Raw genomic sequence first — 14,986 nt, 5'->3', positions numbered from 1 at the left:
GGATTGCATGGAGCACTGGGTGTGCTCCATGCAATCCGTGCCCTCTCCAATACCCACCACCTGGTTCCCCCAACCTCCCACCCTCCGCCCCTTCAAAACCCTCAGATTGTTTTTCAGAGTCCATAGTCTCTCATGGTTCACCTCCCCTTCCAATTTCCCTCAACTCCCTTCTCCTCTCCATCTCCCCATGTCCTCCATGTTATTTGTTATGCGCCACAAAATTAGTGAAACCATATGATAACTGACTCTCTCTGCTTGACTTATTTCACTCAGCATAATCTCTTCAGTCGTATTTTTTTACAATCTTTTTTGCCTTTCCATTTCACTTCCCAATAGAATGTTGCCTACCATTATACTTAGAGATCTCTATCATTCTCCCTTTTGTCCATGAAAAAAATAAATAGTAAATTACAATTAAAAAGTAGACTTAGAGGCTTCTTACTAGGATGTCAAAATACATGTAGTGAACAGAAATATTACTGAGTAGAAAATGGGGAAAATCTAAATTAGAATTCAGTATTTCAACCCTCCTTTAAACCTAATTGATAGAACAAGTAGTTCTATCAATTAGAAAAGTAGAAAGTAGAAAAGTAGAAAATCAGGATATAGAACACAAATGTGAACACTCAGTTTGACCTAATTGGCTCACAACATTCTACCCAACAGCATGAGAACAGAAATTTCCTTTTCGAGTGCATATGGAGTAATCAGAAAGATGGACAGTATAATAGGCTATAAAACAGGTCTCAATACATTTAAAATAATTGAAATCATTGTATGTTCTCTGGTGACAATGGAATTAAACTAGAAATCTGTATAGGATATCTGGAAACCGCCCCACCTCCGACCATGAGTGGAGATTATTAACACATCTGTAAAATAACCATGAGACAGAAAAGTTCTAAGTAGAATCAGAAGATACTCTAAATGAAAATAAAAACAATATGCTAGCAATAGGGAAACCATATAAACCAAAATGGTTCTTTGAGCTAATCAGTAAAATTGGTTAACTCCTACATAGACTGATCAAAAATTAGAATGGAGAAGGGAACATTACTATGTGTCCAACAAACCACTTTTAAAGATATGACCATAAAGTTATATGCCAATAAAATTTGACAGCTTACCTGAAGTGGAAGAATTCCTCAAAAGATTACCAAAAGTGACTCAAAGAAATTAAATAAATTGAATTCATAATTAAAAGTGTTTTCTCAAGACTCCAGGCCTGAATGTGAATTCTATGAAACAGTTAAGGAAGAAATCTCAATGTTGCACAAGCACTGACAGAAAATAGAGAAGAAAGGAACACTTAACTTTTGGAGACGCAACTTTGACCTCATGCCAAACCAGGAAAAGACACCTAAAGGAAAGGAAATTACAGACCAATACATGGTCCTCCTGAATAGACACCGAAGTCCTCAACCAAATATTAGCAATGTGAATCTGGTGATCCATTGTAAGGATAATAGATTTAAGTTGAGTGTTCCACAGGAATACAAATTTGGTTTAATATTTAAAAAAATCAATGTAATATGTCATCAAAATAAAAATATGTTCATTTCAATAAGAAAAAGCATTTTATGTTTCAGGATTTATTCATGATTAAAAACTCAGAAAAGAAATGGACAGGAATTTGCATTAATATAAAGGGAAACGACTGAGAAACTTACTCTTTATGTTGTAATGATAAATGAATACTTCTTTCCCTAAGATAAGGAAGAGGGCCAGAATGTCCACTATCTTCACTTCTAGCCACCATTGTTCTGGAAGACCTGCTAGTGCAATGTGTCACTGAGCAATAAAGGAAGAAAAAAAGGTTTACTACTTGGAAAAGAAGAAAGAAACATTTCCAAGTGACATGTATAGGAAATAGTGTAAGGAATCTACCAGAATGCTGCTAGAACTAATCTTTTTGCACATTAGCAACAAGCTACTGGAAATTGGATTTAAAAAAAAAAAAAAAAAACATTTTCCGGGGCACCTGGGTTGCTCAGTGGGTTAAGCCTCTGTCTTTGGCTCAGGTCATGATCCCAGGGTCTTGGGATCGAGCCCCACATCGGGCTCTCTGCTCAGAAGGGAGCCTGCTTCCTCCTTTCTCTCTGCCTGCCTCTCTGCCTACTTGTGATCTCTCTCTATCAAATAAATAAATAAAATCTTAAAAAAAATACCATTTTCCGCAGCATCAAAAATGTTAATACTTAGGGGTAAATCTGAAAATATACATGCAGAACCTGTACATAGAAATGTAGAAAACAATGCCTAGAATACAGTGAGATAAAGGAATAGAAAAATACACCAAGATCAGGGATTGGGAGATGCAATATTGTTAAGTGTCAGTTTCCCCAGAACTGACCAGTAGATATAATGCAATTCCAAGTAAAATCCCCACAGACTTTTTGAAGCAGCAATCAGCAAGCTGATTCTAGAATTTAGAATTCATAGGGAAATGCAAAGGACCTAGAATAGCCTAAGCAATTTTGAAAAAGAAGAACAAAGGACAATTTCTGATTGGGGCTTATTATAAAGCGTCATTAAGACGATGTAGAGATGGCAAAGAGGGATATAGATTGATGGTACAGAAAAGAGAATCCAAAAACAGACCTAAAAAGTTAGGGGCAGTTGAATGGATGAGAGCCGGTTCCTCCCCATCCTTGCGAGCATTTGGTGTCGCCAGTGTTTGTTATTTTAGCTCTTCTAATAGGTGTACCGCGCAATCTCGTTTTAATTTCCATGTAGGTATCCAACGTTCCAGCACCATTTATTGGAAATACTGTTTTCCCTTGAATTATCTAGGTGCCTTTGTTGAAAATCAGTTGGCGGTAATCATGTAGATTTATACCTGTACTCTGCATTCTCTTCCCATTGATCGATGTGTCTCTCTTTAAGCAACACCACACCATCTTGATTACTACAACTTTATAGTAGGGTTTGGAATCAGGCAGTGTAATTCCTCTAATTATGTTCTTTCTTAACTGTTCTTGATAATCCTGGGTTTGTTGATTCTTGATACAAATTTTAGGATCAGATTTTCTACTTTTCAGAACATGTTGCGATTTGGACAGGAATTGCACTGAATCCCCAGGTCAGTTACCATCTTAACACTTGAGCCTTTTGATCCAAGAGCATGGTGTATTTCTCCTTTGGCTCAGAATTTCTGTGTTGTTTTCTCAGCAATGTTTTGTAGTTTCCAGTGTTTAGATTTTGTACTTTTTGTTAAATGTATTTAAAAATATTTAATTCTTAATATTGTGAGTGGAATTGTTTCTTTCAATTTCATTTTCAGATATTTAATTATTAGAGTATAAGTAAAATTGGTTTTTTAGTATCTTTGTGACATTGTTAAACTCACTTATTAATCCTAGAATTTGGGTACATTCTTTAATATTTTCTGAGGAGGAGACTAAGAAGACTTTATAGGTTCATGGAATGTGAGATCCTGGATTGGATCCTGGGACAAAAAAGGATAGTAGTGAAAAGCTCTTGAAATTCACTGAAGTCTGTAGTTAAATAGTATTATATTGATGATCATTTCTTGGTTTGGTAATTGCAATATGATTGTGTAAGATGTTAAGGTTCAGTGAAATTGATTAAAGAGGGAACTGTACCACTATTTCAATCTCTGCATAAGTTAAAAAAAATTATTTCAAAATAAGCAAAAAAAAAAAGACACAAAGAATGAAACTTACTGTGAACTATGGATTTAGTTAATGTATACATATTGCCCCAATAATTGTAACAAATGCACCACACTGATGCAAGATATTAGTATCCTTCACCTGTGTGAAAGAAGGTATATGGGAACTTTCTATGCTCAGTTTTTCTGTAAATCTAAAATTGTAAGGCCTATTATAAATTTTAAAAAGTTGAAGAGAGAAGAATGTGAGAAGATAATTATAATATGCTATCTTTGTGGTTTGGAAAGAAAAGAATTAAGTGAAATTATTACAAACCCACAGGCAATTTAAGGTTCCAGCCTTGAAATAACTCTGTCTAGGAGTCAGACTTGCCCAGGAAATCAAGGAGGAAATGCAGTCATTAAAAAAGTATGCTTCAATAAAATCAGCACAGGAGCACTGGGGAATTGAAAACAACTTTAGAAGACAGGAGAACAAGAGAATATGGTGTGGGAGAAAGGCTGAGCTCTTAGAAGGTGGGCTGGCCTGATTTCAAATGGACAATGGAGCTCTGGGGGCCAGAGCAGGCTGATCAGGCAGGAAGTGGAGCCTCACGGGAGAGGCAATTGCTTTGAGAAGAGGCACTAGAGAAAGCAAAGGATCTTAACTGTTACCAAATCGGAACAGACTTGAAAACATTGGACCAGGCTGCACTCAGATCTTGGCGCTCTTGTTGGATTTCTCTGAAGAGAGACAGGGCTAGGATCATGGGACTATTGACAAGTTCCATCTTAGAGCCACAAAGGGGGACCCCATGGTAAGAGTGAGGGAGAAGCATCCCTTGAATGGACCACTGTATAGGATGCTTACAGAGAACCTAGACCCATGTGAGAAGACGGGACCAGAAGCATCAGTACAGAACCACTGACCCCATGGGGGGGGTTCATTACTGCCCAGCCAGGGTGAAACTCCCACTTCTCACATGACCATCCTGTCTCCAACCTGAAAAGGTGCTTGGGGAGCTGCCTTATAGTTTGGCAAAGGTGGATTTCTAGGGTCCCCAACTTACCTTTGCTAGCATGGATGGAGGTAGAGCCACAGTTTTGTTTTTGTTTTTGTTTTTTGTTTTTTTTTCAGTGATGCTTGCTGGAATAGAGCAATTACCATGCAAAAGATTTTCAGGAATTTTGGTGATTTCTCCAGAAACCCAGCAGGAGGGATGTGAGTCTTGAGTTACTGGGTATGGGGGAAGAGGGGAGAAGCTGTCCAAGGCAGTGGCATGGAACCAGCAACATGATAGCAGGGGGGTATAGAGGAGAGGCTTCTGGGAGTGATTCTCTGTGGTGGGTGGCAGCTGATGGATGTCAGAAACAGGGACATCTGATGTTACAAGTGAACTCACGTGAGTTTGCTCCTTGGTATGAGTTACAGGTAGAGAGGACACCAGGTAGAGTTGTCACACAAAGGAAACTATTTCCAGCAAATAAGGAGATCATGGGGAATAACCTGAAAGCTGTGACTCCTCAGCAAGGGTGAATGGGTTCCTTTATTTAGGGTTGGGATGATGATTTAGCTAGGGAAGCCTCGTCATTGTCTGTGGGGTTGGGCATAAGTTTGTGCGTGTGCCTAAGGAGACATGCCTGTACATACATTGTATGTTATGTTATGTTGTGCTCCTCCATGGGTGGGGATTTTAGCACTATAATGAGGTAGTGGTAACTACAGGTCACTCCAGGGTCACTCCAGGGTCCTCCTGCGCAGGCATGTGTTGGGATTTGAGCTCAAACTGGCCTGGATGGTCTGCACAGTCCTTATTGCTCCAGGGATAGTTTCCATTCCCATCTTGGGGTCTCTGGCCTTCGATGAGAGAGAAGCTGGAAAGGAGAGCTTAGGAAAAACATTGGACACAGGTTGGTGGATACAAGCAAGTGGGCAGTAAAGGTCAGGTCTTGGGATCCTGCTGGAGAGGATGCTGGCTTTCCAGCTATTTTCCTCTGCTTCATTCTAGTTACTCTCTATTCCTAACTTCTTCACTAAGCCCCCCAGTATCAGGGCAGGGAGGAGCTGAAAGGAAAGTTCTGCGGTCACATTCGGGGTCTGAGCATCCCAGTTGTGAGCCAGGCACAGGTTGTTTGGAGAGGAGCTGAGCAGGCATCACCACAGAGGCCTGTGTGTCCCCATGTGTCCCTACATGTCTCCAGGCTCTCGGCCAGCACAATGGGAGCAGCTGAGTCACCATGAGAAGGGCGAAGAGCCTGGCGCCAGACCCAGCTCCGCGCTCTGCTGCCTCCTGGAGAGAAGCACCTCTTCTGTGCTCCCCGTGGGCACCCCTGCCGCCCTGGGGCGGTGGGGGGAGCCCTCACGGCCCCCTGCATTCCAGGGTTCCAGGGCCCTGCCCCTGCTCCCCCAGCACCAGACCCAGTGGAGCAGGACAGAGGCTGGGCCAGAGGCGGTGACTCAGCACGGCGTGGAGTTGGGCCTCCCGCTAGCCCCTCATCCACCCTTCACTCTTGGGGCTCAGTTCCAGCGGGCAGGTCAGCGATGCTTCCAGAAGACCCGATCCTCCTCCTGACCAATGTCGGAAGGTAGTAGCAGCCTGACACTGGGTCACCATGCATCACAGTGCCCTGGTCACCCCCTCACTCCATCCTACCACAGAGGTGTTTGTCAGCTGCATCCTCCTCAGCAGGGCGAGCATAGCACAGTTTTTTTGAGAGACCACATTCCCACATTTTTATTACAGGCTATTGCTGTGACTATTCTCTTTTAGGGTTAGTTGTTAATCTCTTCCAGTGCCTAATTTGGAAACTGAACTTTATCATAGGTATGTAAGTATGGGGAAACCCAGTTCATACGGGGTTTGGTGCTTATCTGCAGGTTCAGCCATCCCCTGGGGTCTTGGAATGGATCTCTGGGGATAAGGAGGAGGGGCTGCTGGATCCCCATCGTGAGGGGTGTCACTTGTCCTGTGTCAGAGGGGCTGGGTGGGGGAGTTTTTTCTGTAACATCTCCTTTTCCAGTAAACACCAACATTCCTTCTCACACTGTCTTTGCCTGAAATCTAAGTCTCATTATTAATAATCCCCTCCCAGCCCTCTACCCCCAGGGCTAGGTGGTCTTAGGAGCTGCCCATGGTCTTGACCTTAGAACACCTGTGCAGTGATTGTCCATCCCCCAGGCCTGCAGCTGGAGAACAGCCTGGTGAGGACCAGGGTGAGCAGCCATGCCAGTGGCTAGTCCAGAGCTGGGGGCCCAAGGAGGCCGTGAGGATGGGTCAGGCCCAAGGCATGGGAATGAGGTTTTGCTGGTAGGCTTTGGGGGCTGCTGAGAGGTGAGTGGAGAGGTTAGGATGTCATTCAGCTTTGCCATTAGAAAGATAGCAAGAAGAAGTCGTCGAGAAGCTTTGTCTGGGGGACATCTTGAATTTGAGATGTCTGCCAAACACTCAGGCAGAGTGGACTTGAAGCTTAACCACCAATTCTGGCTGGGGCTGGGGCTGGGGCTGGGCCTGGAGCTGGGGCTGGAGCTTTGCCTGGGCCTGGGCCTGGGGCTGGAGCTTTGCCTGGGCCTGGGCCTGGGGCTGGGGTTGGGATTAGGGTTGATCTGGGCCTGGGGCTGTGCCTGGGGCTAGGGCTGGGCCTGGAGCTGGGGCTGGTGTTGGGCTAGGTGCTGAGTCTGGGGCTGGTTCAGGGCCTGGGGCTGGGCTTGGGGCTGGTGTTGGGCTAGGGGCTGGGGCTGGGCCTGGGGCTGGGCCTGGGCCTTGGGCTGGGGTTGGCACTGGGACTGGGCCTGGGGCTGGGCTTGGGGCTGGGGCTGGGCCTGGGGCTGGGCTTGGGGCTCGGCCTGGGCCTTGGGCTGGGATTGGCACTGGGCCTGGGCTTGGGGCTGGGGCTGGAGCTGGGCTTGGGGTTGGTACTGGGCCTGAAGCTGGGCCTGGGGCTGGGCCTGGCCCTGGGGCTGAGTTAGGGATATTCAAGCCTAGGGCACATGTGATTCCCCAGGAAGGATGTACAGAACAGGATTTCTTATTCCTGAATCTTTTTAATCCCACTCCCTGCCAGTTAAAATAACTGTTGAGTTTTACTTTCTGTCCTTTGAATCATGAACATAATAGTGAAGGTAACCAATGTTGGGAAGTTACAAGCGGGGGCTGTTTTAAGCACTTCCCCTGTGTGAACTCCCGTAATGTTTATGGTGCCTCTACTGGGGAGTACAGCCCACGGCTCTGAGATCAGGGTCCCTCTTTCCCATCCTGGGTGCAGAGCACGCTCCCCATCCTATCCTGTCCTGCCTTCTCCCGCCTGGGGTTAGCATCCCTCCAGACCCTCGCCGGCTCTCCCACCCACTCAAGGGGCCTCAGCCAGGTCTTCCTTGCCAGCCCACCACCCCTGCCCCTTCCTGTCACCAGTCCCTCATCCTACAGGCTGTTCTGTGAATCTGTCACTCCTTGGCACCATGTCATTTGCAAAATGAGAAAATCAGTAATATTAACTGCCAGCTTCTGTAGAGCCCAGACTCTTCAAGTCCCGTTTTTTTCCCTTACAGCAAACCCAGCAAGTCAGTGCATGTTGTTATTCTCCTTTTTCTTCTGTTTTCCAGAGAAGGAGGTAGGGGTTCAAGAGCATGAGGTGCACATCCCGATCGCACAGGGAGAGGAGTGAAGGAAGAAGTCTGGCTTTGCCAAGAGAAAGCACATGCTTTACAGCCTCTGTGTGGCAGGTACAGCTCCTGCTGCCTTTGGGCTGGGGATTCAGAAGTCCTGGGACAGAGGGGAGAGGAGAATAAGTACGAATAGGAATGTGTGTGTGTGTTTGGCTTTTCTCACTAAAATTCTTATATTCTATACTAATAACTTTGCCTGCTTCCTGCCATATTCTCATTGTCTAGAATAGGGTCCACTCGTGGAGGGGGGGGAGTCTAAAAAATATTGATGGATGTAGGAAGCCAGGGAGGGAGGGAAGAAGACAGGATGGAGAGAGGAATGGAAGAAGGGAGAAAGGAAGGAAGGAGGAAGGGAGGGAGGAAGGGAGGGAGGAAATGCTTTTTTCCTGGGAGGGCTGAGCCTGATGCCCACAGAGCCATAGAGCTTTGGCCTTCATTTGTGAAGATGAACTTCAAAGCTGCCCAGCCCTGTTCTGCTCCACAGAGCCTCAACAGGATTCTCATCCCCCACTGGCCACATGAGTGTCCTCAGAGCGGGCAGACGCAGGTGGAGGCCCCCTTGTGACCAGCAGAGAAAACAGGGCAGGCGCTGCGTCACTGAGTGCTTGTGGGCGGGGGAGCTGGTTCCAGGGCAGGGCGATAAAGGCTCCCTGGCCAGGGCCGAGGGCGGGCAGTGGCTTCTACCCCTCCATACCCAGAAGGGCCCACAAAAATGGCCCTGGCCTTGTGGGTCTTCAGTCTACTCGGCTCAGCCTGCGTGGCGTCGGCCAACATCTTCGGTGAGTTATGAGCCCAAGGCCACGGAGCAGAGGGTTTGGAGGGAGCTCTCAGGCCACAGCTCCGATGTCAGCCAGGCTTGGCCCCAGTGCCTCGGGACATTTCTGATCTCATTCAGTCCTCATGATGTCCCAAGGAGGGAATTCAGATGAAGAGACAGAGGTTCATAGAAGTAGACTGAATTGCCTTGAGTTCACGGAACCAGTGATTGGTGGAGAGCAGATGGGAAATCAGATCTCCCTAATTTAATTTTAGCTCACCCCACCCCATCCTTTTAGTGAATTTTGGCACTGACCTTTTTTTTTTTTTTTTTTTTTTGTATTTCCTTAGCTATCTCAGGTCGAGGCCATCCGTGGGAGGCATTTGAATGTAGTCTGCAGGTAGTGAAAAAAAAAACAAATTCACCTGTTCAGTGAAATAGACATAAGTTCCAGCAGCGGCTCGGCCACTTGCTGGGTGACTTTGGATAAGTCTACGCTTTGGTATTCTTGTTGGAAAAGTAAGCCAGTGACACCTCCCTCCCGGGGTGGTTGTGATTTCTGAGTAAGCTCCTGTGTGTCACATGTGTTCTCAATGTGACATACAAATACGACTTGGGGAGTTACTAATTAGTTTGCATTTCTGAACTGTGCCAAGAAAGTGTCCTGCCCCTAGGGGTGGCTTAATAAATCCAAGAACACCTTCTTTCTGGTGTTCAGACCTAACCCCACCGAGGTTCAGGGGAGTGTGAGGGTCTGAACGTTGACTTCGAATCCTGCTCTTGCCAACTGTTGACCTTGAGCAGGTTCCTGCCACTGTCTTAGTGACACAAGGGTAAAACGCAGACATCACTTCCTGGGAGAGGCTGAGGGTTAAATGAGCCAATGGCATACTTGGAAACACGTGAATAACCACCAAGTTGCAAGTTAGAAGGTGATTATTTATGATGATGCCGGAAATACAACTCAGGAGAGCATCTGTGTTTTGGGGAGCCCATCATTGTCAAAGAAATCCCATCCACACTTCCCTGATGAGCTGCTTCCCTTTCCCCAGAATACCAGGTGGACGCCCAGCCCCTGCGTCCTTGCGAGCTGCAGAGGGAGACAACCTTTTTGAGGGGAGCGGACCACGTTCCTCAGTGCGCAGAAGACGGCAGCTACCAGTAAGACTTCCTCAGCCCTGTGGACCCCTGGGGCCCTAAGAAATGTTAAAGCTTATCTCCACCCCTCTCCCCTGACCCTGTGAGGTGCCCTCACTCTCCCCCACCCGTGTTCATGACATGTGGCACTGTCACTTGGGGGGAGGGTGGCAGATGTCCTCCTCTAGGGTCTGTTCCTCAGGCTGATGAACACTGAGTGTCCCGGTCACTGCTTCATTCCAGCCGGGACCAAGGACTTCCCTTTTTTCCTGCCACAACTTGCAGTCTAATTGCTTTAATGAAAGGTGTGGGGGATCGATGCGTTGGCGCCTCCTGTCCTCTGTGGGTACTTGTGAGAAGTCAGAGGTCAGGGGAAGGACAAGCTGCCTGCACTTCGGCCCTGCTAAGGCCAGCAATCTGGGCCAGGCGCTTCTGTCTCCCCATAGTGAGCTCCTCTCCGGAAGGGGTGTTTGGCCACCCTAATGTGAATGTGCGTCCTGGGCACTCCCTATAGAAGGGAGCCATAATATACACGACATCCCAGCAGAACGCAGAGGAATCCTTTGTGTGGGCCTGGATTTTGACGTTCCTGTGCTATTCCAGTCGCATTGGACGAGGGGAGCTCTGTGCGTGGACTGCGTTCTGGGAACGCCCATGAAACATCGCTGCTGACCTCATTTTGTATGTGCTCTTAATGCACCTGGCAGCGCAGAGACCCCGTGGTCCAGCCCCTTGTTGGGCATCTGGGATGTCTGGAGCGACATAAGGGCTGGGGGGAAGCTCACCTTTGTGGTTTTATTCGTGTCGCTGTTCCCCGTCACTTGTAGTTCCAGGCACTCCCCCGCCCCGGTCCTCCTCAGGGGGCTTGTATTTGCTTTTCTCCTCACCCGGAGCCCTTTTGACCTCCTTCTGCCCCTAGTAGGACAGCCGATCCTCCTGCCGGCCTCACCGCAGACACCACGAATCCCAGACAACCCGAGTGCCTCCTTGTGTAACCCACACCCGAGGCTCTGCTCTCCGCCGGCCTGGACCTCATGGGCTGTTTTGCCCACCCCCGGGCCACAAGGGCACTGGCTTTACCCCCTGCAGTGGATTCCAGGTGGCAGCCACATGGTGGGGCGGGCGTTTGCCACAGACCTTGTAGATGGGATGGCTGGAGGATGGACGGCTGAGCTGTCATGGGGATGAGCAGGACAGGAAAAGGCCAGCTTTGGCACTGTGTCGCTCACCCCCTCCACTCCATGTCTCCCTAATTTAAACGAATGAAAACTTGGAAGACTGGAAAGGAGAGGAAGACGAAGCTGGGTTGTGGCTCGGGGCCCCAGTAATGCTGTCTATGTGGTGTGTCTCTCCTGCCTGCAGGACCATCCAGTGCCGGAATGATGGGGGCTCCTGCTGGTGTGTGGATGCCGATGGCCGGGAGGTGCCTGGCAGCCGGCAGCCTGCTCGGCCCGTGGCCTGTGAGTGCAAGAGGGGGCATCCGGGGGAAAGGGGTTCCTGTGACCCGGCAGGTCTCCCTCTGGGTTGCTGGAGGTTCCTCTTCCAATTAGGGTAACAGTCCTGCACACGAGGCCCTACTTCCTGTGGGACTTCTTTGAAAATCCAGCAAACAGGTGCCAAACCGGCCCACTTGCGGGCTACCTGCCAGGCTCTGAGGAAGCCACAGGCCAGATATCCAAGATCACTTGAAGCAGAGTTAGGCCACAGACACACCTAGTGCTTTCTCACCTCGGTGTTTCTAAAATCGGAGACCTAGGTGAGCATTTCCCCATCGAAAACAAGTATTATGATGTATAGTCAAAGAAACACAGCCTCCAGGAAAGCACATCAGAGCTAAGCCCAAGACAGAGTCCAGTGGGGACTGGTCATCTTGAAATGGTGATATTGAGCCTGGAGCCAAAGATCTCCTTTAAGGAGAAAAGCTCTGTTTGGGGCACGGGGTTGTTTGTGGCGGGCCTGGCCAGCCTGGGGAGCAGGCTGGCTCCCAGCACGCTCCGGCTGAAAGACCTCAGCCTGGTACCATGCCCTCACTGAGCTGTGGTCCCCCATCTTTCATAGGAATGTAGGATCCACCTCACAGGATTTAAGGCAGGTGTGGAACCCCAGGCACACAGTCGGTGCTCAGCAGAGGCTGTGATCATCCAGGTCACTGTTCTTCATGCACCTAGGAGGGTGGTCGTGTTTCAACCCTACACATAGGGAGGGAGACCCAGAGTGGTGCAGGGAGGGTATGGGCAGGGGTGTGCGAATGTGTTCCGACAAGCTTCCGCCAGCAGACAGCCTCCCCTCTGCAGCACCCGGGCTGTGGGGGGTTCCCGTGGACCAGTGCGCCACAGTGGAGTCTGCCCTTCCCTGACCTGGCACATAGGATGCTGGGAGAAGTCCTGGGATAAAGCCGGACAGCCGGAGTGCTGGTCCTGAGCTTTCTGCCAGCTCAGAGGATCCATGGTTCACGGGCCTGTCACTCCCTCTCCACCGGGGGTGGGAAGGACATGTCCTGGTCTCCAGGGAGAGAGCCTGAAGCTGTCCCTGCAGCACGGTCGGACACTTCTCCATGCACCCTCAGGTCCGTCTTTCTGCCAGCTGGAGAAGCAGCAGATCTTGCTGAACGGCTACATCAACGGCACGACGGCAGCCTACCTCCCCCGGTGTCAGGCTTCGGGGGATTACGCGCCCGTGCAGTGCGACCTGGGGCAGGAGCAGTGCTGGTGTGTGGATGCAGAAGGGATGGAGGTGTACGGGACGCGCCAGCTGGGGAGGCCGACCTGGTGTAAGTCTCTGGATTCCCCGCAGCCCACACACCCAACCCCCACCCCGAGTGTGCGCAGCTTTCCACCCATAACCGAGACCTCCTCAGGTCTCCCTGACCAAAGGCAGAGAGCCCAGCCCTCAGTACAGAAAATGAGAGCAGTTGAGGAAGGCTTTATCACTTCTAATATCGCCACATGGTGCACGACCAGGATTTGCTGGCCGGTTGGTAGAAGCGTCAGCATGGAGGTCGGTGGCAAGTCCCCCGTGCGGGACGCCGTCTCTGGCTGGGTCTGGGTCACATGTGTAGGGTGGACATGGACTGCAGAAGCCTACGCACCTACTCCTACCTCAGCATTGAAATCTTGTCCTCGGATTTAGGTCCCAGGAGCTGTGAGATAAGAAACCGCCGTCTCCTCCACGGGGTGGGGGACAAGTCACCTCCGCAGTGTTCTCCAGATGGGGGGTTCCTGCCTGTCCAGTGCCAGTTTGTCAACACCACGGACATGATGATTTTTGACCTGATTCAGAGCTACAGCAGGTAAGAGGAGCCGGCCTCTGGGGTGTGTCCAACCTTGGACTATCTCTTGTTAACCCTTGCTGAAGCTCTTGCTCACTTTGGGGTGTCAGAGGCCCAGGCTGCTGGGAGTTGAGAGAGGCCTCACTCTCATAAGCTGCTGGGCATCTGAAGGACAACAGTATTTTTTAACAAAGCAAGCTGGCAACAGACATCTAAATTAAAACTACGTGAACTCCCACCGTCCCCTTGCCTGGGCCAGGCAACCCACGGAAATAAAAAGACCAGAGAGCGAGGACATATGTATTGCGGTGTCTACTGCATTGTTTCTCACTGTAGCAGAAAACAGAGAACAAAGGGACAGAGAGACCCAAGGTGGACGGCTGGATAAATGGCCACCACCGTAAATACGTATGCAGCCGTTAGACAGAAGGAGAGGGTGCTGCCCTGTATATCATGATAATATACAAGATACAAGGCCTTTGTTTGATTACTTTTTACAGAACAAATAAGCACACACCCTTTTACGTGCATAGATGGGGATAGGATTCTGCTTGGGTCTGTACGAGATTAGGTGAGCACAGGGGATGGATGAGTCAGCGCACACTGGGTGGGGATCATGGCCATCGGCAGGGTCAAGCGGCTGTGGAGAACCAGGGGTAGGGAGAGGGGAATCAGCAGAGATGGAGAGAAGATGGCCCTCTTGCAAGCACGGGCATCATCATATGTAAGTATTTTTGTGAATTGTGTGTTTGTACACATTTATACATGAGCATAGGGATTTAGGTAACAAATGTACAAAAGGAGATGTATGATAGATCTTGACCCAAATAATCAGGTTGCTTCTGTTATTTAAGATGGCCCCTCTGTCATTGTAAAGAGCCAGCACAGACTCGGACAAAATTGAAACGCCCTGAGTGAGATCAGTAAAAGTATTAGTCTGTGGCTGCTGCTGCGAATTCTCTTGGAGAACCTGAGCCTCTGTGTGGTTGGCTTCCAAGCAACCCGTTTCTTTCCCTCTCCAAGAGAGAGTTCCCATGGGCTGTGCTGGGAGAGGTCTCAGGCTCACATCCTGGCCACAGGAGCTGGCCCGTGACAAGTCTTATTTGAGCTGTATATTCTTTTAAAAACTGAAGCATTTCAAGTTAACTCCATGAAATTTCTGTTTGCATAGGTAAAAATAGTTGAACATCAGCAATTTCTTATGTTTAACTTAATACACAAAATTCTGAATTCCTGAATTCCCCCATGGCACCAAGAAGCTGGCTTTGAACTGTCCTCTTTGGACTGATCACACACGGTCCAGCAGCCCAGCACTCTGTATCCCTCTGCCTACTCCTTCCATCTGTGTTACCTGCCTGGCCCCATTGCATTTGCCTCTGTGACCTTCATTCTAACTCCGCCCCTGCTTGGCAATGTGACCTGCTCATCTACTCTGTGTCCCTGTTCCTCAGTGCCCCCATCTGAAATATGGGGAGGGGGCAGGGCCAAGTCCCTGTGCACTAAGTTCTGGTGAGGATCTGATGAGACCTCATCCATGAAACCATGGAG

At 48.9% G+C, this 14,986-nt stretch overlaps 1 protein-coding gene across 1 annotated transcript in view; it reads left to right on the top strand.

The window, feature by feature from the left end:
- The first annotated feature begins 8,988 nt into the window (after positions 1-8,988).
- LOC111146558 (thyroglobulin) overlaps positions 8,989-14,986 on the top strand; it is a 238,337-nt gene continuing 232,339 nt past the window's right edge. The window contains exons 1-5 of the mRNA XM_022502145.1: positions 8,989-9,055; positions 10,086-10,194; positions 11,533-11,630; positions 12,737-12,940; positions 13,300-13,459. Of these exons, the coding sequence (XP_022357853.1) occupies positions 8,989-9,055; positions 10,086-10,194; positions 11,533-11,630; positions 12,737-12,940; positions 13,300-13,459 (638 nt within the window). The remainder of the gene's footprint in view (positions 9,056-10,085; positions 10,195-11,532; positions 11,631-12,736; positions 12,941-13,299; positions 13,460-14,986) is intronic.

Source organism: Enhydra lutris, unplaced genomic scaffold (genome assembly GCF_002288905.1).
Source record: "Enhydra lutris kenyoni isolate GAN:26980312 unplaced genomic scaffold, ASM228890v2 scaffoldscaffold14, whole genome shotgun sequence".
Lineage (NCBI taxonomy): Eukaryota > Metazoa > Chordata > Mammalia > Carnivora > Mustelidae > Enhydra > Enhydra lutris.
This window is presented reverse-complemented; position numbering and strand designations above follow the sequence as displayed.